Below are 23,391 nucleotides of genomic sequence, written 5' to 3' on the forward strand. Positions count from 1 at the left end.
AAGCAGAACGCCGCGTTTTTGAGAGCGTGATAAAACATGAGATGAGAAAAGAGCGATCGTGCTGAGAGGAAATAAAAAATTTACAGAGACATGGCGAGATTCTCAGTTGGCGGAGAAGCAGATGAGGGGCCAAGCAGTCCAAGGCGAAAGAGACAGAAGAACCGTGATTCTTCTGAACAACCGTCCTGGCATGATACAGAAGATGAAAATGTTGAAATAGTAGAGGAGGACGATGAGCTATTAGAGGAGGAAAATGACCAAAGTGAAGAACAACAACAAGAACGAGTTGAGGAACATGATTTGGACGAGGAAGAGGAAGGAGAAGAAGATGACATCTTGCTCACACCGATCGTCCTACCTAGATCATCTAATCGTCCTTCACCAGTCCGAAGCAGAAATGGGGCGATTTGCGTGACCCTAACAGACACAGAGGTGCTTGATTGTCCCATCTGCTACGATTCGTTGACCATTCCCGTCTTTCAGGTGTTCTTATATCTGCATGCAATGGATTACTGTTCTTTATTATCTTTATTGCATTTTTCCGCCTTTATGTTAAGTTGTCGTAATTGATTGTTCATTGTTGGCTTATCACATACAAGTTTGGTATATGTATTCTGTTTTCTTGTGCATTTTGGTGATATATATAGATTTTGCAGTATCTGTCTTATGAAATACTTGAAATTTCAGGGGTTTCTTGCTTTTGTATCTGGGTTTTAGTTGTTTATTGTGACTATTTGGTATGGAGAACTTTGAAATTTGACTTAGCTTCTTGCAAGTGTGTTCTCTTACCATATGTATTAAAAATTTTCTTTGTATTGTATGAAAGGAATTATGTTATGGTGTCCTTTGAATTAGAGATTAAGCTTTTCTATTTAAGGTGACTAAGAATATGGTCTTTTAATGATTTTGAAGGAGAAAGCATTCTTGGGTTCTAATGAGCTCTTTACTGTTGAATATTTACTTAAGCATCATTTGATTGATTGGATGAGGTTCGTAGTGTTCGAATGACAGCTCAAGCAAACAGAAAATGAGCGGGAATAAGATGCCTTTATTGATCATTGAGATGGTATTTATACAGGTGATATGAAAGCTAGCAACATGTGAAAAAGCAAAGCAGAAAAACGACTTTTCCCGCCTGGCAACTAAGAAAGAAAACAATTAACAAAACAGTGTAGCTTTTCTGTTTTCCCTTGGAACCAAAATGCAGTGTAGCTTCATTAAACCAAGCACATCGTATTGATTAGTTAACACAGTCTTTTCCACGATGGAGGTTTAGGTGTGAGGCAATTACTTTTGAGATACTGTTTTAGAAATCGCTCTGCAGATTCTTTTTCCGGAGAGCTATTAGGTTGAAGCATGCTATTAGCAAGCGGTGACTGGCGCAGAAAAATTTTGCATAGTTTTATGTGGTGGGTTTATGAATAGTTGCTTAATGTCGCTGTGATACTTTAGTAATGTGTTTCCTTGAATGTGGAGAATGTCAAGCTGGTCCTATTCTGAGAAGAAGTATTATGCAAAAATGCAGCTCCAGGGCCTGGTTTTTTTCTTTTTAATTGTGGGGAAAATGCTGAGGCTGTTGCTTATATTGGACTCTGATAAATACAAGTTTTGAAGCTTTGTTATGCATATTGGGTGGTGAACCTTTAGGATTTGCCCTATATAATACAGCTGGGTTGTGAGTGGGAGAAAATGCTTAGCTTATGAAATTTGAACACAGATTGGACTAAAATAAGAAAATATTTCAAAGGGAATTGGGGGTTATCTGTCCTGTGAATAGATTTGTCATTTGTGGATGAACTATGAAAGCAGCACCTAAGCCAGATACATCTAAAAGGATGTTATAGACCAAGAAGTTGAAAATTTTATTAGGAGGATTATACAAGGTGATGATGTGTGTATAAATGTGATGCTGAAGCTATGAATCAATCTTCTTCTGCACTAGCCAATTTTGAGGGGCATAGTTATCTTTAATTTTTCTTTTCTTTTCTTTTCTTATGTTTGGGGTTAGATGGGCAGTCTTAAATTCAGTTATATATTTACTTGAGAATTTGTATGGAAAGAAGTTAATTTTTCTTTCCTTTTCTTGTGTTTGGAGCAAGAAGTGAAGGTGGGTATTTATTTCCTACAGATCCCTGAATCATTAGATATCGATGATAGAAATAAGTGATATTTTACTTAGAAAGACTGGATTTGGTGTTATTTTACTCATAAAGTTAATTATGTGGCATTTGGTCCGTCAACTTCAATTTATATATTTTTGAACTTTTCTAATATATTTGGTTTATTTTGTAACATATATCTTTTTCATAACTATTTGCATGTTTTCTGGGCAACTCAGTGTGAAAATGGGCATACAGCTTGCTCTTCCTGCTGCAAAAAAATTGCAAATAAATGTCCTTCCTGCTCTTTGCCGATTGGATATAATCGATGTCGGGCCATTGAGAAGGTTCTTGAATCAGTTAAACTACCATGCCAAAATCTGATGTATGGGTGTGGAGAAATGGTTTTATACAGCAAGAAATTTGACCACGATAAGACCTGCACCCATGCACCCTGTTCATGCCCCCTATCAGGTTGCAATTTTATTGGCTCATCGAGACTGTTGTACCAGCATGTTACCCGTAAACACAAGGGTTCTGCTACACGCTTCCAATATGGTAACACCTTTCCTGTATTCTTCACTATTAATGATAAATCTCTTCTTCTTCAAGAAGAGAAAGGTGTTTTATTTGTCCTCAGCAATAAAGCTGAAATCCTTGGAAATGTGATCACTCTTAGTTGTATAGCTCCCTCGTCATCAGATGGGGAATACTTTTATGAGCTCACGGCAAAAATGGAGGGAAGTAGTCTTAAATTTCAGTCTTTTACAAAGAACATTCAGAAGGTTAATGATGAGGATATTCATGCGGAGGAATTCCTTGTTGTTCCAAATGTTTACTTTGGTTCTTATGGGCAGATCAGCCTGGACCTCATCATAAGGCGTTGTGATGGGTATCCTGCAAATGTTCAGAGAAGAACCAGAGCAAATGCTCAAAGTATCAGTACAAACATACAGAGAAGCACTGGTGCAAATACGCAAAGAAGTACAGGTGGTGTTTAATATGATCGTTAATTTTGTTCCTTAGTATATGCCCTTCACATTGGCTTATGTTGATGTTGGGTTACTCTTGTGCAGATGCTTTGAATTTGTAATGGTTTCTCTATTTTGCTCAAGTTCTATTGCTAGTAATTTTGTTTGATAAAGTTGTCACAAGGGAAAAAAAAGAGTATGTCCTAAAAGCATGGAGGCTCTATTTTATGTGCCAATATATTCAACTCGTGAAAAGTGTTATATGCTGCAGAATACTTTACAAGTCAATAAAACTAAGACTAGAGCCCAGGTTCAAAAGCTTATAAGAGAAGGCCTACAAGTTCAAACCTAGCACTAGGGAAAAAAAAACTAGAGAGGTGGTCTCAATCAGGCTCGCAGTCGACCACAAATCTAGAGATAAAGGGGAGCTGAATTAAGCAGGAAAAACTGTGACCTATTTGCACAAAAACTAGGCTTCAAAAACAAACACAGCCAGAATAAAGCATCCTTTAGAGCCTCAGGCTTGCTGGCTCAAGAACCAGTGAAAGCAACAAATCTTTGGAGAGGCGGCGCCCAACAGAATTCATAGCATTTGTAGTCTTATAGGTCAATTCCAGTCAGTCAGCAAGAACAGTTACACGACTCCGGAGATACCAGGCACAACTAAAAGATGGAACCCTCCACATTCCAACTCAAAGTAGCTTTTCTGGGGACCCTCTTCTTTGCAACTCCGAAAAGTCAGAACCGAACCTGCACGCAAACACATCAAGAGCATATCTACAAGAGAACACTTCAACCGCTGGTTGACCAATGAAAAGATCAATTGCCTCAGATAAACAAAAACAAGGATAGAGAAAACATCAGATCTCACTTTTTTGCTTTTTTTTGTGTGTGCGACTTAAGATGCTTTCATTTTGGGTGTTATTGTTCTTCTCATACACCCTTTGAGCCTACAGTAAAATTAAATAATTGATAAACACATTAAACGACCTCCGAAATGAAAATTTATAAATGAAGTCTTAAGAAAATCGAATCTGTGTATTGAATCGATTTTTTTTTTTTTGGACAGTTTCTTATAGTTCTACAGCAATTATATCTCAATACTATATTTCAATGAGCAGAATAAAAATATTAATAGACTATTATAATAATCAAACATTTCTATGTTATGGTAAAAAGAGATTCACATCTCCTCGGAAGCGTAATGCAGGCGGTACATGATTTCCCAAGTTTTTGATAGCTTACTTTTTCCCCACCTTCGTCTTTGTGGCGGATAAGATTCGACCCTAATCTCAGCGAGTAGGATTAGGCTCACTTTTTATAGGAAAAATAATTTATATTTAGAAAATATTTCTTTAAAATAAATTATTTTTATTATTTAATTGCAATTTAAAAAGTAAAAAATTGATAAATTTATATATAATAATGTTAATAAAATTTTAAAAATTCAAATTGAAAAGAGGAAAATAGTACAAACTTTGGATAGTATAAACCAAATATTTATATAAATAATGGGAGATTATTTAATGTAGATAATTGAACAAAGATGAAAGCTAACAGAAGAGAACTGTATTAGACAATAAACAATTAAGGAAATCCAAAAGCATGATTTCCAATCCAGGCACTTTATTAGCATGCATGGTTTGTGGGCTCTTTCTCCTTAATAAACACACATTTAATACTCATTATTTTCTTCTGTTAAAAATACACTATTTTCTTGTTTTGTTGTAATCATTAGTCTATTTTTACCGTTTAGTTTCATTAGAAGTAAATCATACACGCTTAGTTAAAATTTTATAAAAAAAAATATTTCCTTTATAATTTTATTTCAAAATTTATAATATCAATCATTAAATAAAAAAAAATAATATATTGTATTCACGTACTTAATTTAGTGGGTGGTAAATAATATAAGTATAGAAATTTCAAATTCCACTTTTCGATTTCCGATCTCTATTTAAAAAAAAATATTAATTTTTTTTTGAAGTCAAAAAAAAAAATAAAAAATAAAAAAAATAAAAAAAATATTAATTTTATCTCGTAAATTAGATTAATACAAAGAGTTAGATTCTATCTAAGTAAGCTATTGAGGTATTGAGTTTGAACCTTTTAAATTAAAATATATATATATATATATATATATATATATATATATATATATATATATATATATGACACCCATACACCAAAGAATCTATAATTTTCTGGGTTAAAAATACTCTAATTTTCTGGACAATACTCTGTTCATAACTCTGGTTTTACCTAACAACAACTTCCTATATATACCATGCCTTTCATTCTCATTATGTCCCTCGTATCACTCTCTCTCTCTCTCTCTCTCTCTCTCTCTGTTTGCCTGATTTCTTTCTAGCAACGAGAAGCAAAGATGGGTGCTCTTGATTACCTCTCTAACTTTTGTACTGTCACCACCACAAGAAGCAAACGCAAACCAATGCAGGTACTAATTATTAGCTTCTACCCTTTTTCCACTTCCTTTTGTTTTTTATCTGTAAAAGCGACCATCTCTCTCTCGCCTGTGTTGCTTCTTCAACTACTAAGTCAGTATATCTTTTTCTCTAAAAGATATGGGTTTCCTGTGTTTTTCTGGTTTTCCAGACAGTTGAAATCAAAGTGAAAATGGACTGTGATGGCTGCGAAAGAAGAGTTAAAAACGCTGTTAGCACCATGAAAGGTTCTTCTGTGAAGCTCTCCATCTCTCTCTCTTTGTCTGTGCTTCTTGCTTCACTTGAGATGAATTTTGTCTTTCCGAATCATAATACTCGCAGTGACATGTCAGAGAAGCAATCACCCAATTAAAGGAAAATTTAAAAATGATTAAAAAAAAAAGAATAAAAAGCACCATTTCTAAGAAAAAAATATAAGCTCTTTTTTCTTTGATCTCTACAAAATATCGTAACCGGAAACAACTGATCTGCTGTGACCCTTAGAAAAGATGAGAAACACAATATACTACCTGTAAGAATATTATCTTTTCGTCAATATGACAACTGACAAGTTAACCGTGTAAGAGCTCTTAGATAGATGGAGCTTGCTAGAATCTTTTGTTGTTACGCCTCCACGTATCTGCATACTCCAATATTTCCATCATGTTTATTAAATCCCATATATCTAGATTCCTTATCTTATTTTCATCTATTTTCCTTTTATTTATACTAAAAAAATCACTAGGTATAACAAAACACCCATATCCATGCATGTGTATATGCAGGTGTAAAGACGGTGGAAGTGAACAGAAAACAAAGCAGGGTAGTAGTAAGCGGATATGTTGATCCAAACAAGGTGTTAAAGAGAGTGAAGAGCACAGGAAAGAGAGCAGAATTTTGGCCATATATACCTCAACATCTAGTTTACTATCCATATGCAGCGGGTGCCTATGACAAAAAGGCACCAGCAGGCTATGTTCGCAATGTTGTGCAAGCTTTTCCAGCATCTAATGCTGCTGAGGACAACTTTGTATCTGTCTTTAGTGATGATAATGTCCATGCATGTTCTGTCATGTAATAACTTTTCATGAATTTCTGCAAAATGGGTTTGCTTTTCTTTTTGTAAGCAATTCCAGTTCCTTGTGTATGTTTGTGTTGCCTCTCTCTCTATCTCTCTTTCAATTTTTATTTTTTTGGTTAATATGTAATTAAAGTGTTGTTATTGTTATGTATACATATCAAATTTGGGGGTCTTCGATTTTCAAGACAATCCCCCAATTTGTGGCTTTAAGTTGAGTGGAGTGATGCAACGACGCATGAAGAAATACTGGTAATAATCTTATCCTTAATTTCCTTATAATATAATTTTTTTAATTAATTAATAATTACCATATAATTAGACGGCCACAACAAACCAGCTTTTAATCTTGTTCTAATTTTTTATTAATTACCGCCGTATATACTTTTTGTAACTTTATATCATAATCGATCCCAATACATTAAAATAAAATAACTTTCAAAATCTTTCTTTTCAACTTAACCACTTTGTGTCTTTGTAATGTAATCCTCTTCAATTATTTTTTTAATAAAAACAAAATAAATTATATTCGATTAAAAATTAATAAAATTTAGGAAGATTTATAATTTAATTATGCGTATTGCCATTATTAATAAGTCAGTACTTGTATTTTCAGAAATTTATTAAAATATTCTTATCTTTTTTCTCTCACAACGAAATAGTCTTTCCGTCTATTTTTACTGTTAAAAATATAACAAAAAACAAAATTACCCATTCTCTTCTCCTCCTTCTCCTTCGATTCTTCCTCTCTTCTTCTTTTTCTTTGTTTTTTTTTTCTTCTTTAAAAAGGAGGCAATTCTTCTTCTTCTTCATTATCATTTTCTTCTCCTCCTTCTTTCTCTTCTTCTTTTTTCTTCTTTTTCTTCTTTATTATCATCTTCATCTTTTTCTTTTTCTTCTTTTTTAAAGAAGAGGAGGAGAAAGAGAACTATTTTGTTGATAGGAAAAAACGATAAAAACGTTTTAATAGATCTGAGGAAAGATAAAGATATTTTAATAGATCTGAAAAAAGATAAGGACGTTTTAATTGATTTCTGAAAATATAGAAACTGACTTGTTAATAATGACAATACCTAGGAATTAAATAAGGGGTTTTATTTAAGAGCAAAATTGAGTTTTAAAAATTTTCTCTTTCATTTCTCATCCATTTTAATGGAAATGAGAACGGAATGACTATTTCGTTGACAGAGAAAAAATAAGAATATTTTAATAAAGTTTTAAAAATGAAGGGACTGACTTGTTAATAATAATAATATCCAAGGACTAAATAATAAATTTCTCTAAAATTTAATATCCCTACAGTTTATTTTGTTTAATTTTATATTAAATACATGGTTTTTTTGAACTGTCTCAATGTGATTTTTCTAATATTTAACTTTGTTTGAGACTGTGGAATTTTTAAAGAAAAATATTCAATTGCTTTGAAATGTAACATGTAAACATTAATTAATTTAAATTTTAATATCATTTAATTAATATATAGATTTTAGATTATTTATTGCTGATTATAATATGGGCATATGGCAATCATATGAAAGGACATAAATATAATTAATCTTCGTTGGAAGCAATGAGAGAGAGAATGATTACTGGAAGCACCATCCTTGGTTAGGATTCATGCTTTTTTTTATACAAAAGAAGCTTCTGCATATGCTTTTCAAGCCATTTTACAACCCTACTTTGAAACAATTGCTTAAATTAAGCGTAAAATTGAACCCACTAATCCAACCCACTACTTTATTCTATTAATTAATTAATTCAAATTCTTATACTCTCATCACAATCTCTATTTTAATCTTACATTAATGTCTCAGCAAGCTATTATTAAATAAATGATAAAAAGTACAAAGAAAGTATATTAGAAAAGAAAAAAAAAAAAAAAAAAGAAAACGCCTAAGAAAGAATTATACAGGATAATCGGAGAAATAGGCATGACTGTTAGATGGCCATAAACCAACCAGTCTAACTCAGAAATTTAAGAGAGAGAGAGAGTGAGAGGCCACAGATGTGTGTGAAATTTTTTTTATACATTTATTTATCTATATAATTTGTCTTAGAGGAGAAGAAATCCTATATTTTATAGCTAAGATTTTGTCAAACCTTTGCAAATTTTCAATCAAATCCTAAGTACAGGCCTTTTTCAAAGTCAAACTCTCTCTACAAATATATTATCAGCTTTTTTCACTTGTATTATTATATCTCAAGAGCTTTGTCATGCAAAATGTTCAATTTTCTTACAATGGGATAAATTAGTGTTATTAATTAGGTTTCCTCTATATTATATATATTTCCTATAAAAAATAATTGGATTCAGATGTGTGGAAGCATAAATGCCAATTAGGAGCTTTCAGAAAATTTTAACATAGATGAAGAACTTCGATCTTTCCCGTCAACACACCAAGAAAAATAAATAAGCTATTGATTAAACTCATGAACTGCAATACTGTAGGAGCTGAATGTTCATATTTATTCTGAGATAAAAATTGTGAAATCCCCACCACTTAATTCTTAATGTTAATTATAACTCAGTACTCTTCTGCTAAGTTGGCCTAATTATTTCTGAATTAATACTCCAATAAAGACCACACTTAACCTAATTTGAAGTTTGAAATTTAAAACCCATCTACCTAACTACCCAATTTGTGTGTGAAGTATGGTAGTAGGCAAATCGATTCCCTCACCAGCCAAAGCCAAAAATTAATTAGCTAGAGCTTTCCACTTTTCTTTTCTTCTTTTCTTTTCTTTTCTTTTCTAGCTGTGGTAAATAATGTCATCATCCTTCTTTATGCGTTATCCATTGATTATGAATAGCTATAATATGTGTTATAACATTTTTTCGTAATTAAGAGTGATCAATAATTCTTAAATGGGAAAGAGACAGATACTTAACGGTAAAAAGCAAGAGACTGAAATGATATATCCAGTCATACTGTTCCGTTACCGTGGGCATGGGGCATTTGCGAACCTCCACCTACACACCATAAACCACCAGTCCAAGTCAACCTTCCGGTCCTTCTCAGCTACATCTATAATAACTGCAAATGAACTTACTCACTCAGTCTTTGAATGGGCGTCTCTCCCTCTGTCTCGCTTTTCTCCAATCTCTGGAGGGCTTCAAACTTCACAAGGAAAGAGAGAGCAACTAAAGAAAGAAATGAGAAAACCTTGCTGTGATAAAGAAGGGAACAACAAAGGAGCTTGGTCCAAGCAAGAAGACCAGAAGCTCATCGATTACATTACAACTCATGGTGAAGGTTGCTGGCGTTCTCTCCCTAAGGCCGCAGGTATTTTTAATTTTTGGGTTTTACCAGAATAATAATAATAAAAAAACTTTAATATGTGTGCGCTAAATATGCTAACTTTATAGGTAAATTAATTATTCAGGATTGCACCGTTGTGGCAAAAGTTGCAGGTTAAGATGGATAAACTATCTTAGGCCAGACATCAAACGAGGCAACTTTGCTCAAGATGAGGAGGACCTTATTATCAGGCTCCATGCTCTCCTTGGCAACAGGTACTTTTCCTCTCCGGCCTCTCTTTTTATGGACAGATCACAATTTCTCAAACCCAAACCTTTTGCTAAAACACCTCGGTTTAAGAAAAATCCCAAATTTGAGTCTTCTCTTCTTTTCTTTCTATAAAGTAACAATTATAATTAGGGTTCATGAGTTTGATACAAAAACCCTTATGTATAGATATAATATATATACACATACACATGCACACAAGTGTATAAGGTCAAGGTAGAATGGTAACGGAATCATGTTTGTGGCCTGTTAGGTGGTCACTGATAGCTGGGCGACTGCCGGGGAGGACAGACAATGAGGTGAAGAACTATTGGAACTCTCATCTGAGGAAAAAACTAATAAACATGGGAATGGACCCAAACAATCATCGCCTTAACCAAATTCTTCCACGTCCCCAACCAGAGAGAGTTTCTTCTCCTGTTGATGAAAATATATGTAAAACCAAAAAATCTAAGGGCGATTATAATGATAGGACTTCTGATGCACCAAGTTCTCTCGAAGAGGATGAAACTGGTGCTGGTTCTTCTGATATAAATCTTGACCTCAACATTGCTGTTCCTTCTCCTGCTGTTAATACTGCAACTTTGGAAACTAGGCCAGAAAATTGCGATGCTTCTGCAACTGGTGAAGTACGAAGCGAAACATTACCTGCTCTACTTCTCTTCTTGTGAGCTAGCTAGCTAGCTATATATAGCCAGCAATCCAAATACATTAATTTAAGCTTTCCTGGTGGCTTTAGTGGGAATTAAAATTTAAAAAGGTTAACTAAGCTAGAAGAAAGAGTCTTTTACTGATATTAGTTATAGATCATTTAGTAATTGTAAACCTAATTTTGATGCATTTAAATATAATTAAATGACTAGCTGCCAAGGAATAGCGTGCTTTTAATTATGATACGAAGAAAACAAAGGATGGATATGATCACGTACACTTTTGCTTTCTATTGCTCAGTTTATCTTCTTTCGTTTCATGCCTAAGTTATAGCTGTATTTTGAGAATGCATCAATGGATTTTTGTAACATCTTTTTTTTTTTCATATTTTTTTTTATTATTATAAGTTAACTATTAGTTCTAACTGATAATTAAACTTAAAACCTCATGAGAATGCATAACATATTTAATTAATTTAATTAACAGTGCGTTATATTTTCAGTAAAATTAAATTATTAATTACTGAATTATTCAGTGTGATATGAAATGAAGGATGAAAGAGATAGGAACTTTAATTGTCCCTCCAAGGAGGGAAAATCTCATCTACAGCATGTGATTCTTAATTGCACGAAGTTTAGCTTGAGAATAAATTCAAGCAAGGCTTATGATATTTTCATATGAATTAAAAAAAAAAAAAACAGTTATAATACTCATAACAATAAATTTTATTATATCTTTATTTATATATTTAATTATTAAATTATTTTATCCGTCCATTTTTATTTATCAAATATTTTTATATGATAATTAAAAAAATAAATAAATCACAGAAATTGTAATAAAATACTGCATGAGTTAACTAAATTACCCTTTATATTGAAACAAATGAAAAATGAAAGTTAGTTGGGGGAAACGGATGATGATGAGTTAACTTCCATGCATTAATTAATTTGTCTCATAATTAGTGTTGTATAAATGCATAAGTGTGCATTTTACCAATTTATCCTTATAATGATTGTTGAGAATGCTAAAACGGTGTATTTTATGTATAAAATGGAGCACTTCACTAAAGCAGTAAAATGTTGCGCTTTGGGCTACAAAGAATCCGACGCCGTTTCATAATTATTCTCTTTGCTTCCAGAGGAATGATTGATTCATTCTCACAGCTGTATAATGGGCTTTCCTTTCTTTTAGGTCATTCTTTGTTGTGATTCTTTCTAAAGTGTTCAAAAGACTTGTATATATATGTGTGGGCACCCAAAATAATAACATATGAGAAAAATTCCTTCTCTCCTGCTGTTACTTCTGAACCTTAACCCTCTTTTCGTCTCTACTACCTCTGGCATCAAAACCTCTGCTGAAAACAAGGTTGGAGATAATATCTCAACCTTTATAACTCAGATACCTTTATAATCACCCTGGAATGACCCTTATCACTATAACACTGGATGTCAGTAATTACCTAACTTAGAGTATGTCCATAATCCTTGCAGTAAATGAGCAAAAGACAGATGCAAGCTTCATCAGATATGCCTTTAAGTGCTTGTATTGCAAGACACTAAGGATACTTGTTTTAAGCTATATGGATATCCTGAATGGTTTAAAGAGAAAAACAAGGAGAAGGTTGTTGCTGTATCACAGTAATATGAGTCTCCTCTTGATCTCATGAAGCCCAGAAATGATGAACTATCAAACATTTTATAAGTGCAGCATGAAATCCTGAAGTATATGAAGACCCAGCATGGTACCTCAAGTGTGAATGAAGCTGGTTGTGTTGCCTTTAATGATTTTGCAGGTTCTGAAACAATTTGCTACTCTAATAATCATAAGATTAATGATAGATACAGGAGTTACAACCCATATGTACTATGATTTTTCTCTGTTCACTGAACCCACTAACCTGAATATCAACTGTTTTATCAAATTTTCCAATGGCAAACACCTACTGATTCCATACCCCTTAAACTTAACTTTATCCTTCATAATGTTTTGTTTACTCCTAACTTCAAATATAATTTGCCTTCAATAAGCAAATTAACACAAGACTCAAACATCACAGTTCTGTTCACTAATACCTATTGCATTTTGCAGGACTTTCAGACCAGTAAAGCATTAGCTACTGGAACCCTACAAGATGGCTTATACAAGTTGGATTCTCAGCCCAAAAGGAGTTATCTACATATATGGAAACTACCTCTACTAAATAAAATTTGCAGAACATCCAGCAAAGATGAAAATACTTTTTAACATGCCAGGATGGGTTATTCCTCAAATACCAAGCTTTATCATATTCCTGAGATACATGTAAATAGTGATCCAACTGTGTGTGAGATATGCCTTTGACTAAGCAACAAAGACTTATATCTACCTCTATGCTTGAATTAATGCATATTGACTTGTAGGGACTTTACACTTTACACACAATCTGTGACACTAAATATGTTCTTATTGTGGTAGATAACTTCTTTATAGTAACTTGGACTTTCTTATTAAGAAATAAAATTAAAGTTTTTGATACTTTACATGACTTCATAATGATGGGACAAAACAGTTTCAGAAAATAATCATAAGGTCTGGAACAGAATTTGTAAATAAATTGTGTGCTCAATTTTTTAAAAGAAAATATATTTTGCATCAAAAAATATATCCATACACACCATAACAATGGTGAGTAGAGAGGAAATACAAGCAACTTGCATTGCTAGAATTCTTATGTTCCAATCACAGTTGCCAAAATATTTTTGAAGAGAATCAATTTTAACGGTCACACATCTCATAAATATTACACCAAATTCTATTTTGAATTAAAAAACTCCTCATGAAATTTTATTTGGAAAAAGATCAAATTATTTACATATTAAAGTATTTGATAGTTTATACTTCGTCATAAATCCAAAATCTTATCAAGTACAAAAGCATGGCTTTCACCGTTTGTGAGCTTAGATGGATAAAAGATATATTGCATAAATTTAATATTAAACCTCACGACTAAGCACTTCAACATTGATTGTCACATCGTGCAAAAACTGCTCAAACTGAGGTTTCATTCAGCCTCTACACATAGCCTCTCGCCTTCAGATCGCATACTTGTCCACCAAATCCTTGGGAGCATCACAATTCAATTTACTTCTGCGCAAGATGGGACTTCTGGACATCTCTTCATCTCCCTCTTGAGAGGGGGTGTTGAGAATACTAAAATTGTGTGTTTTACGAATAAAACGGAGCACTTCACTAAAGCAGTAAGATGTTGCGTTTTGGGCTACAAAGAACCCAACGCCGTTTCATAATTCTTCTCTTTGCTTCCAGAAGAATGATTGACGTGATTTATTCCTCTCTTAGCTCTCACAGCTATATAATGAGCTATCCTTTTTGTTGTAATTTCTTCTAGGTCATTCTTTGCTGTGATTCTTTCTAGAGTGTTCATAAGAATTGTATATATGAGAAAAATTCCTTCTCTCCATTTTTCTGTTCTTTGTTATTTTACAATGATCTTTAACACAAGGAACCAAAAATTAAAGAAAATCTGCAAGAGCATAGAAAGAGCAGAACATACATACTTATTTTTAATATTGTAAAATTTTTTAATTTTTTATAAATATTTTAAATATAATAATGATAAACCTATTACCGTCTTATTTGTAATGCATTTTAATTTTCTCAATATAAAATAACATCAATTTGAAATTTATCTTTTCAAAAGATAAACCTCATATAAATAAATAATCCCGCATAAGATTTTGATCTATTCATATATTCTATCCTAAAAGAAAATCCGCCGTTTAGGGAAGTGTGATATGATTGACCATTCCATTATTATAGCATGGCAACGGCATTTGGTTCTCTAGAACCTCGCTGGAATGCCAAATCAAACGTTTGACCAAACCGAGTCCTATGCACGCATTTGTCCTAACGAATACCTTATAAATGAAAAACTATATCTCTATTTCTCTATACTTCCAAGAAGATACCATGTGATGATCTTACCATAAAACTGACAATGACAATGACAAGACTAAGCAAAAATCCAACTTTTACGATTCAAATTAAACGGATTAATCAACTAAATATATTATTTCCTTTACCTCTTCAACTTTGGTTAATTCTTGGCCATGTCTATAATAATCCAAATATATCGCTTGCAAAACCCACCGACGGTGGATAATTATGTCACCCTCCCTTTTCCCACATATCCAATTCCAATTAAAAATCTTTTTGTTAACTAAACATTATTGCTTTAAGCAGAATTATTAATATTATTATTATTATTTCATTTCATATTATGTTTAATTAAAAACAAATCGTTGTTTAATTGAAAATATTTTTGTTATAATTTAGAGATCCGAGGGAATTCAAATAAAAAAGCTAAATCGATTGAGGGAGAACTATGCATTTTTCTTTTCTCAATCGTAATCCACCTCTGAGGTTAGCACGCTGGACATCGGAATGCGGAAGCTGCTATTTCTCGCAATGCTTATCCATTGGAGGGGTCCAGTTATCCCCACACCATCATTACTTTTTGCATGAAAATATATCAAGGATAATATTATCCCAATCCATCAACCCTTGCTTAATGGGAGTATAAAAAAGTTGATGTAATCCTTCTAATTATATATATATATATATATATATATATCACACCAACAAACAATGTCTTGATTTTTCTTTTAAAGGCTTTTTTCTTAATTATTACTGTTTAAGACAATTAATAATTTTAATAATGATTAATGGAAAATATAAATTTTATGAAAAGTTGATAATTTTATTAGAGTCCGTAATTGTTAACAAATTACATAAACCAAAATTAATTACTAATCTGAAGCAACAAGAAAACTTATACATGATGGATTTTTTAACAAAAAAAAAAATAACAACAGAAATTATTTGTGATGGTGGAATTTGAGTTTTCCCCTTGTGTAGATTTCACATGACTTTCTTAGAAATTTCTAATAAAAAGGAATTCTCATATTCACACCACACCAAACTTAAATTTAATTATACTGTAGTAACCCTTTTTTCAGCATCGCTCCCTTTCTATACCGGACATCTCAAATCACACACACATATATATATATATAAATGTCTTTTTTGCCACGATATTTTCTTATTGGAGCTGCTTATTTTTGAGAGATCAAACATAGAGATGGGAAACAGCATAGGCAGAGGAAGGAAGGCAAAGGTGATGAAGATTGACGGTGAAACGTTCAAGTTAAAGACTCCAGCGAGGGCATGTGACGTCGTCAAGGACTACCCAGGACATGTGCTTCTGGATTCGGAGGCCGTTAAGCATTTTGGTGTCCGTGCCAAACCATTAGATTCTGAACAGGAACTAAAGCCAAAGAAAATATATTTCCTGGTAGAATTGCCCAAGTTTCCTGAAGAGAAAAACACAAGCAGGAACACCAGGAGGGTACGCTCTGGAATTTACATGAGTGCTAAGGACAGGCTTGAGTGCCTGATGCTGTCTCGGAGATCTGTTTCTGACCTTTCTATTGCTAGATCGTTGTCTACTCAAGTTCCTGATGGGCCTTCTCCGGTCCGGCTGAAAATGAGGCTTCCTAAGGCTCAAGTTGAAAAACTGGTCGAGGAGAGCAAAGACGAATCAGAGGTGGCTGAAAAGATTGTTGATCTTTTCTTGGGAAATTCCGGCGAAATTAATGGCCGCGATGCTGACCGAAGGGAAGGTCAATGGAGGCCAGAACTTGGTAGCATAGGAGAGAATTTGAAGCCACGTGAGGTATGGATGGTTTCTTTGAACTTGATCAATTTAATCCAACCTGTCTTGCTTGCTCATCTTGTACACATACATGGCCGTCAATTAAGAGAAACTTAATCAATTGATAATGGTAATATACTAAGAAGGTTCTATGTTAAATTGCATCTCATAACTGGTACTCAGAGCTTATTACCAACTTGTTGCCACATCTTAGGAATAGGGAGATTTTTACAAGTAGCCATAATTTATCCAAGTTAAAATGTTTAAAGAAAAGAGTTGTCTCCAATATGTATATATGTAATTATACAGAGTATAATTAAGTATTATGTGTGCGTAATTATATATGTATGCTTTGAGAAATGGCAAGCATTCTGGGTAATGAAGATGACATAATTCCTACTCTCAACCTCCTTAAATCATAACAATGGACACAATTTGACAATCAAAGAAATGGGGGTTAAGTCAAATCCTAGTGCCTAAATTATGGCACAATTTATGGCATGAATCATCATTTTATAGGTACAAGTGGGTCACATTTCTTTGGGAAATACAACAATTTTTATGAAACGTTACAACCACCAAGTGTTTGGTTGTCCTTTGTGCCAGAATCAGAAAGTGACCTACAAACATCATGCTCTTAGGGAAATTCCCCTGATTAGCAACTAATTACAAAGTACTTGAAAGCATTGTTAACCCTCTGTTTTGTTTATATAAATTTTGCAGAAGCGAGTGAGTTTTAGTCCAGAAGGAGGAGAAATCAGATTAGGAGTAGCCTCCCATTAGCACTGATCATAAAGATTCAAGAGAAGGGCAGAATTGAGCATTTTTCAAGCATGCTTGTTATGTCACCGAATCCACATGTACATGTATATCCATTCTCATAGATATAGAAATCTGGAAAAATGTCCTAACCAAGGAAAAATCTTTCGAGAAATCGCCCAGTTGACTCGTTCTCATTCTGGGCTATGGTTCTGTTCTGCATCTCTCATTTGTTTTATTAAAAAAAAGCATCTCTCTTTTGTTTATTTATTTTTTTTAATTAACCTTAGGCCTTGTACACCTGTGTTAATTAGTAATCAAATTTTTTTTCCATTGTTGAGAAAAAAATTCGCGTCATTTGTGTTCCATCTTATACGAGGTACTAATTACTAGAGGTGGGTAAATTCAACATCTCTGCTCTGCATCAAGAAATTGGCCCACTAGCCAGAAACAACCGAACCGAATCGAAATATAAGCTACCTTTGGCTGAAAAAAATTATTATTTTATATTTCTAATTTAGCAAGAAATACAAATAGAGTTTGTGCTCAAATCGAATACGTATCGAATTTTACATTTTTTTAAAAAATGATTTCAGTGGCAGGGGTCTGGGCCAAGTGTTGTGCATGGACTGACCCAATAACTCTAGTCCCAAGGTCCAACCAAGCGCAATAAACTGACACCACCAGTCCCCAACAAGAACCTCAGCAGCAAAATAAAATTAAAAAAAAAAAAAAAAAAGACGACCCTCGGTCAAAATATTCCGACGATAAATTAGTGTTAAAATGAAATGGCTATCTTAACCAAGAGTTAAAAGTGAATCTTCTAAAACAGGAAGGAATTTTAAAAAAACAGAAGGGAAATTCATCTTTTAATTTAAATAAATTCTACAAAAATATACATAGAAAATGAATTGAAGGTGTAGACGCACGTACGAAATATTCCATTACAAAATTGTATATTATTAAGTTATTGAGCAGCAGCAGGCAATTTGAGATAGTAGACGATGGCCAACCAAGTTCTGCAGACTGCAGCTGTGGCATGGCAAGCACATGCTTATGACGGACCTGACCGTATGCAAAGTTGCTTTGTCAATTACAGCAAACTGCAATGACTTCTGTTTATAAATTAAGCGAAATTCGCGCATCCATCTCCAGGATCATTGCTAATATTGTTTTACATAACTTTCAGTATAATAACATATAACCTCAAAAGATATATAAACAAATCCCTTCAACTTCTTTAAAAGATGAACTTTATAATTGAACTCATTTGACAAGTAACAAAATAGCATCATTGTATTGCTTGTACGAAGCAATATTATTAAATTTCATATTTTCAAGACCAACAGACACTGATAAAACACACCCAAGCTCAAGTAAGACACGTGTGCTTGCTTAGGAAATAAAAAAAGAGAAGAAGAAGATGGTTGCGTGATCATAAGAAAGCATTAAATGGGTATTGCAGTGGTGACCGAAGGATAAATAACGGTAGCTGGATGGGCCATGATCCTGCGTCCACTCCTGTGTCTAAACAGGTAAACAAAAGCACCCACAGGCCATTCCACGATCGCCGCTGCAGCAAACGCCAAGAACCCAAGAGTTGGGCCGACCACCTTGCATCGACAAGGGTTGGCAGTCGTTCCACATTGGATACATACAGGAATCCCAGCCATATTGTTGGATGAAAAGAAAATATTACTGCAACAAGACTAAGGCTCCAAAGGACGAAAAGAAAAGAAGAGATTAGTGAGAACTGTAGAGACAGAAATAAGAGAGAAATAGAGAAGATAGCTTGCACGGTTCAACCAAAGGCCAACTTCAATCTGCTAAGAAACTGTCAATTCACTTGTTAATATATAGAGATGACCGATGAGAAGAGAAGGTGACAAGCAAGGCTGTGAGGGTCGGTGACAGTGATACGTGTTGTCACCAGAGAAAACCGAAGTGTACACGTGTTGTGTCCGCTCAGGTCAAGGAATGACACGTTTGCAGCTCTTTTTTTTTTTCTATTGTAAAATGTTTTGGGTCATCGGTCTATTTAATGGGAGGCCCAGCATTACATCTGGTTCAACTTAACCTAAAGGCCAATCACTAAATAAAGACTGGTTAACTGGCCCTGTTCATTTGGAATAGCAGACAGCTGATGGCTGTGCAGGTGGGCTTGGGCGTACAAATGTCTCTGTGGTCTATTGTCATTCATTAGAGACGAGAGTTGCCCAGATCATCTGGACCATTCTCGAATCCATCACTCTTCATTCATTTCATGAAGGTTTTATTCAAGTGCTGTACATAGATAACTTCCACACATTGGCTAAAAAAAATATTCCACAACAATATTCCTCAGCTCAGCTCAGCTGGCTGCTTGGTTGGGAGAATTCATTCTGCTACTAAAGAATGGTTCATTGCCTTCAATTAAAAAGTTTTTGCTTTTTCATCTTTTTACCAAGGGCATATGATTCGCTTTTTGTCTTTGAAATATATATATATATTATTACTTGGAGCAATCCTTATTAGCTTGTCTTAACAGACACCATTCTAAAAGAAAAGCTGTAAAATCAAATTATCCTTATTTTTTTAATTTTTTTTTTTCACTTGGAAAAACGCATTTTCACATAATTAGATTATTCCTGATTGAAAAAAAAAAAAATTGCTGTTCCACTCTTTTATCACCCACTTTCATAACTTGATTTTTGATAGGGTGAGATTATAGTTAATTGATATTGGTGATCAGATTCTGTTATTACTTTGGCATCCAGCAGTAGTTGGTTGGAAAGTGATCGCATACACTTATTTGATTAGGAAAAGCTTAGCCTATATGCTAAGCAACTTATCTCATCTTATCATTAATTTTTGCTTTATTTTTGTTTTGCATTATATGCATATGGTAGGTTTAATTACCTGATAATTGGTTGATAGACATGCTGAGTATTATAGTATCAGATACATAAATTTCAAAGATTAATTCAGTTAGCAATGAATTTACTCTTTTTTTTTTTTATTGATTATAATAAAACTTTAATTAAAAAAAATATAATTTAGACACGAAAACATTGTTTTGAGAGACAACTGAAAGCCAAAAGTTGAATGAAACAGCTAGAAGAATAATACCAGCCTAGCACTATCAAATATTTTGTCATAGAATCGACACGATTTTAAAAAAAAAATAGTAAATAAGAAAAAGAAAAAACCATAACTTTTTACCTCTAATTAAATTAGCCAACAAACCCCTTGCATGCCTAACCTGTATAATGAAAGAAAAAGAGAAAGAAGAAGAAGAAGAAGAAGAAGAGAAATAGGGTCCCCTACATTTACGACATCCACATGCAATTCGCTTTCAAGACATTGCAAACACATTCAGCTTTGCGTTTCTCGAAATAACTAAATTTACCTAACCACCTAATAACTCTGCCTCTGCCTGTGTCTTTGTGCACTGTCCATGCACCCCCCCCCCCCAGGCCCCAACGTATGATGCCTTAACCTCTTTTATAACCCTGCCTCTCTCCTCGCCTCTCCTCTTTCAAGCTTCATAGCTTCACTTCTCCATGAACCCTCAGATGCTTCTCATGGCTCTTCTTCTTTTCTTCATTTTATTTGCAGTTCCAAGCTGTGCTATTGTGACCAACAACCTTGACCAAGCGTTAGTGCCCCAAGAACCAGATACTGGAATAAAGTGTGAATCATGCCCTTGTGTTAACCCATGTGCCCTTCTGCCTCCTCCTCCTCCTCCACCACCAAAGTCCTCATACTGTCCTCCTCTGCCTCCTCCACCGCCAAGGTTCATTTATGTGACCGGTGTGCCTGGGAATTTTTATGTAACTGATTCTTATGATAATTGGAATTTTTACAGCGCTGCTACACAGAATGCTGTTGCAAAGTTGCTGCTTTTGGCTGGGTTTGGAGCTCTACTCTTTGTCATAATCTGATGATCATAATAATTTGTGGTTAAGTCTCTCTCTCTTAATTAGGTCTAGTTCTTGGTTTAATTAGACCATAATATTGTTTTAATATCAAAAGAATCTTCTTCCATTTAAATGTTTATCATATTTATCCAGTATATCAAGCAGGTAAACTTATAATATTTCATTTTTTTTAATTTCTTCAATACTAATTTCGCCCACCACTTAATTTTTACCAAAACTAAAAAGAAAATTCTTATTATTTATTACTTATATTTTATTTGATTCAAATCGGTAATGGAGGTAAACTTTTCAATAACTTACTAGATGATGGAAAGTAAGGAAATAGATGCTTTCAACTTTTCACAAGTTTTGTCACATGCACTTTTAGTTCAGTGCACTCATGCGCACTTGATCAGGTTCTTACGAAATTATAGCCTCTCAAGTTTAGTTGATTGAGAAGTTTGACTGGTTTTGCCTTGTTTTGGTTTCATCAACAGCTCCCAACTAGTGTATGTAAGAATAATAATCCCACACATAAGGGTCCTGTAAAGCACTCTCTGTCTAATCTTTACGATAACATTTTTATCACTACGGTGTTAGACATTCCGAATTTTATCAGTACGGTGTTCTACATTCCGAACTCAATAAATGGAATAAGTCAAGCAAAAATATCAATCAAATAGATACAATTTTAACATGTTTAAAAACTCAAAATTTTTAATTAAATTATTTCAACTAAACAAAATCTTAATTATTATTATTTTTCTGCATACATTTCTATAACTAACAAGTAGTTAGGACCTATATCCGTTAGTGGGTATGAGATTGGTTCAATATATTTGGGATTGATATCTTTTGCGTTATTACACTATCAAATTTTTAATACACCCATTTAATTTAATGAAAACGAAATCTGTCTTGAGCAACGAATCAGAGGGTTCCAAAACACACTATCATAGTATTATCAGCTTAATTGATCAGTCAATTGCAAATAAAAATCAGTCAGTTTATCAAACTTGATTATATACTTTACTTTCTTTTCTTTTCAACTTAAATGCCTAATGGATGAGTGGATGTATAGAAATTAATTAAGCATAAAAGAAGTTTATCATGTTTTATATATATTAAAAAAAAAAACCTTAATGAAATAATTGGCCACAAATTGCAATTATGGATTTAGAAATTTGACTTCAATTTAACTTTGAAACTCTAAACAAATTGAGGGTGGGGTAAGGGTGGCATAAAGAAATTGGTGCGTATTTATGGATGGGGGCAATTATTTTGGAGGGAGTAGGTGGGAGCTTGAGTCAGTGATGGCCACTGCTGTCTGCTGGAGCCAGGAGGCTGCAAGTGTGATAAATGAAGCTTCCCTTGCTTCCAAATCATACTGACTACTGCTCTACAACTCCGGAGGATTGGGCAGGCCCCTCTTATCTGCCACACTAACTAAATGATTTATTCTAACATGTTTGCAATTGTTAATCCAATCTCAAATGAGTCTGCTCTCATTTAGGGAATCTTATCTTTGAACTCGTTTATTAACTTTACCTTTCCGTTCAAAATTCTAATAACTTACAAAAGGGACTTCAAATCAACATATATCATGGACTAGCAATGGATGTGAAAGTTGCCAATTGCTCAACAAAATCATTGGTCTGCAATTTTAATAGAAAATGAGTCGCTTTCTCCTATATATTTGGTAACTCTGGCTTGGCTGAATGGCTGTGCCTGTAACATAGATCTTCATTCCCCATTTGTTGAGCAACAAACAGGTTTCTATTAAATTAATGATGGCTTTTCCTAAGGACATATTATTACTCTGCCTAGTATTGTTTTTCTCCTTCTCCTTATCCTCTTAAAGTGCAAGATGTATTAAGTGTAGTGTATTTATAAACTTAACCTGATAATAAGTGTATTTAAATAAATTTAAGAGATTTTAAATTTTATTTTTTTAATTTTTAATTTTCAGTTAAAATATTAAGTGTAGTTATATTATAAGTGAAACAGTTAAATATTAATTATTAATTTTAATAAAATTTAAATAAAATTTATCATAATCATCTATAATAATAAAATTAAAAATTATCAATGAAAATATATAATCCATTGGGGTATATTCCAGTATACGAATCTCATCAACTCCTCTATAACCCTTAAATTTATAGAAATTTAATTCAATTGACTTTTTTTTATATTTTTTTTATTTGAAATAAAAAAATAATTTTTTTTAATTTAAAAAATTTCCATTTA

The 23,391-nt window shown here is 33.3% G+C and overlaps 6 protein-coding genes across 6 annotated transcripts; 5 read left to right on the forward strand and 1 right to left on the reverse strand.

Moving 5' to 3' along the window:
• The first annotated feature begins 32 nt into the window (after positions 1 to 32).
• Positions 33 to 3,213, forward strand: LOC110603773 (putative E3 ubiquitin-protein ligase SINA-like 6). Its single transcript, XM_021741679.2, has 2 exons — positions 33 to 483; positions 2,339 to 3,213. Exons 1-2 carry the CDS (start codon positions 91 to 93, stop codon positions 3,098 to 3,100), a joined length of 1,155 nt encoding a protein of 384 aa, XP_021597371.1. The 5' UTR covers positions 33 to 90; the 3' UTR covers positions 3,101 to 3,213.
• Positions 3,214 to 5,369: 2,156 nt separating this feature from the next.
• On the forward strand, positions 5,370 to 6,658 carry LOC110609990 (heavy metal-associated isoprenylated plant protein 21). Its single transcript, XM_021749841.2, has 3 exons — positions 5,370 to 5,528; positions 5,687 to 5,762; positions 6,300 to 6,658. Exons 1-3 carry the CDS (start codon positions 5,457 to 5,459, stop codon positions 6,590 to 6,592), a joined length of 441 nt encoding a protein of 146 aa, XP_021605533.1. The 5' UTR covers positions 5,370 to 5,456; the 3' UTR covers positions 6,593 to 6,658.
• Positions 6,659 to 9,630: 2,972 nt separating this feature from the next.
• On the forward strand, positions 9,631 to 10,995 carry LOC110606686 (MYB-like transcription factor 4). Its single transcript, XM_021745612.2, has 3 exons — positions 9,631 to 9,876; positions 9,977 to 10,106; positions 10,373 to 10,995. The coding sequence occupies exons 1-3, from the start codon at positions 9,747 to 9,749 to the stop codon at positions 10,788 to 10,790; spliced, it is 678 nt and encodes a 225-aa protein (XP_021601304.1). The 5' UTR covers positions 9,631 to 9,746; the 3' UTR covers positions 10,791 to 10,995.
• A 4,688-nt stretch (positions 10,996 to 15,683) lies between these two features.
• LOC110608551 (uncharacterized protein At1g66480) lies at positions 15,684 to 17,575 on the forward strand. The gene is made up of 2 exons (XM_021747805.2): positions 15,684 to 16,504; positions 17,207 to 17,575. The coding sequence occupies exons 1-2, from the start codon at positions 15,695 to 15,697 to the stop codon at positions 17,264 to 17,266; spliced, it is 870 nt and encodes a 289-aa protein (XP_021603497.1). The 5' UTR covers positions 15,684 to 15,694; the 3' UTR covers positions 17,267 to 17,575.
• A 903-nt stretch (positions 17,576 to 18,478) lies between these two features.
• LOC122722485 lies at positions 18,479 to 19,078 on the reverse strand. The gene has a single exon (XM_043953234.1). The coding sequence runs from the start codon at positions 18,913 to 18,915 to the stop codon at positions 18,691 to 18,693; it is 225 nt and encodes a 74-aa protein (XP_043809169.1). The 5' UTR covers positions 18,916 to 19,078; the 3' UTR covers positions 18,479 to 18,690.
• A 1,706-nt stretch (positions 19,079 to 20,784) lies between these two features.
• On the forward strand, positions 20,785 to 21,165 carry LOC122722051. Its single transcript, XM_043951628.1, has one exon. The coding sequence runs from the start codon at positions 20,785 to 20,787 to the stop codon at positions 21,163 to 21,165; it is 381 nt and encodes a 126-aa protein (XP_043807563.1).
• Positions 21,166 to 23,391: the final 2,226 nt, after the last annotated feature.

The sequence above is a fragment of the Manihot esculenta genome, chromosome 2 (genome assembly GCF_001659605.2).
Source record: "Manihot esculenta cultivar AM560-2 chromosome 2, M.esculenta_v8, whole genome shotgun sequence".
Classification (NCBI taxonomy): domain Eukaryota; kingdom Viridiplantae; phylum Streptophyta; class Magnoliopsida; order Malpighiales; family Euphorbiaceae; genus Manihot; species Manihot esculenta.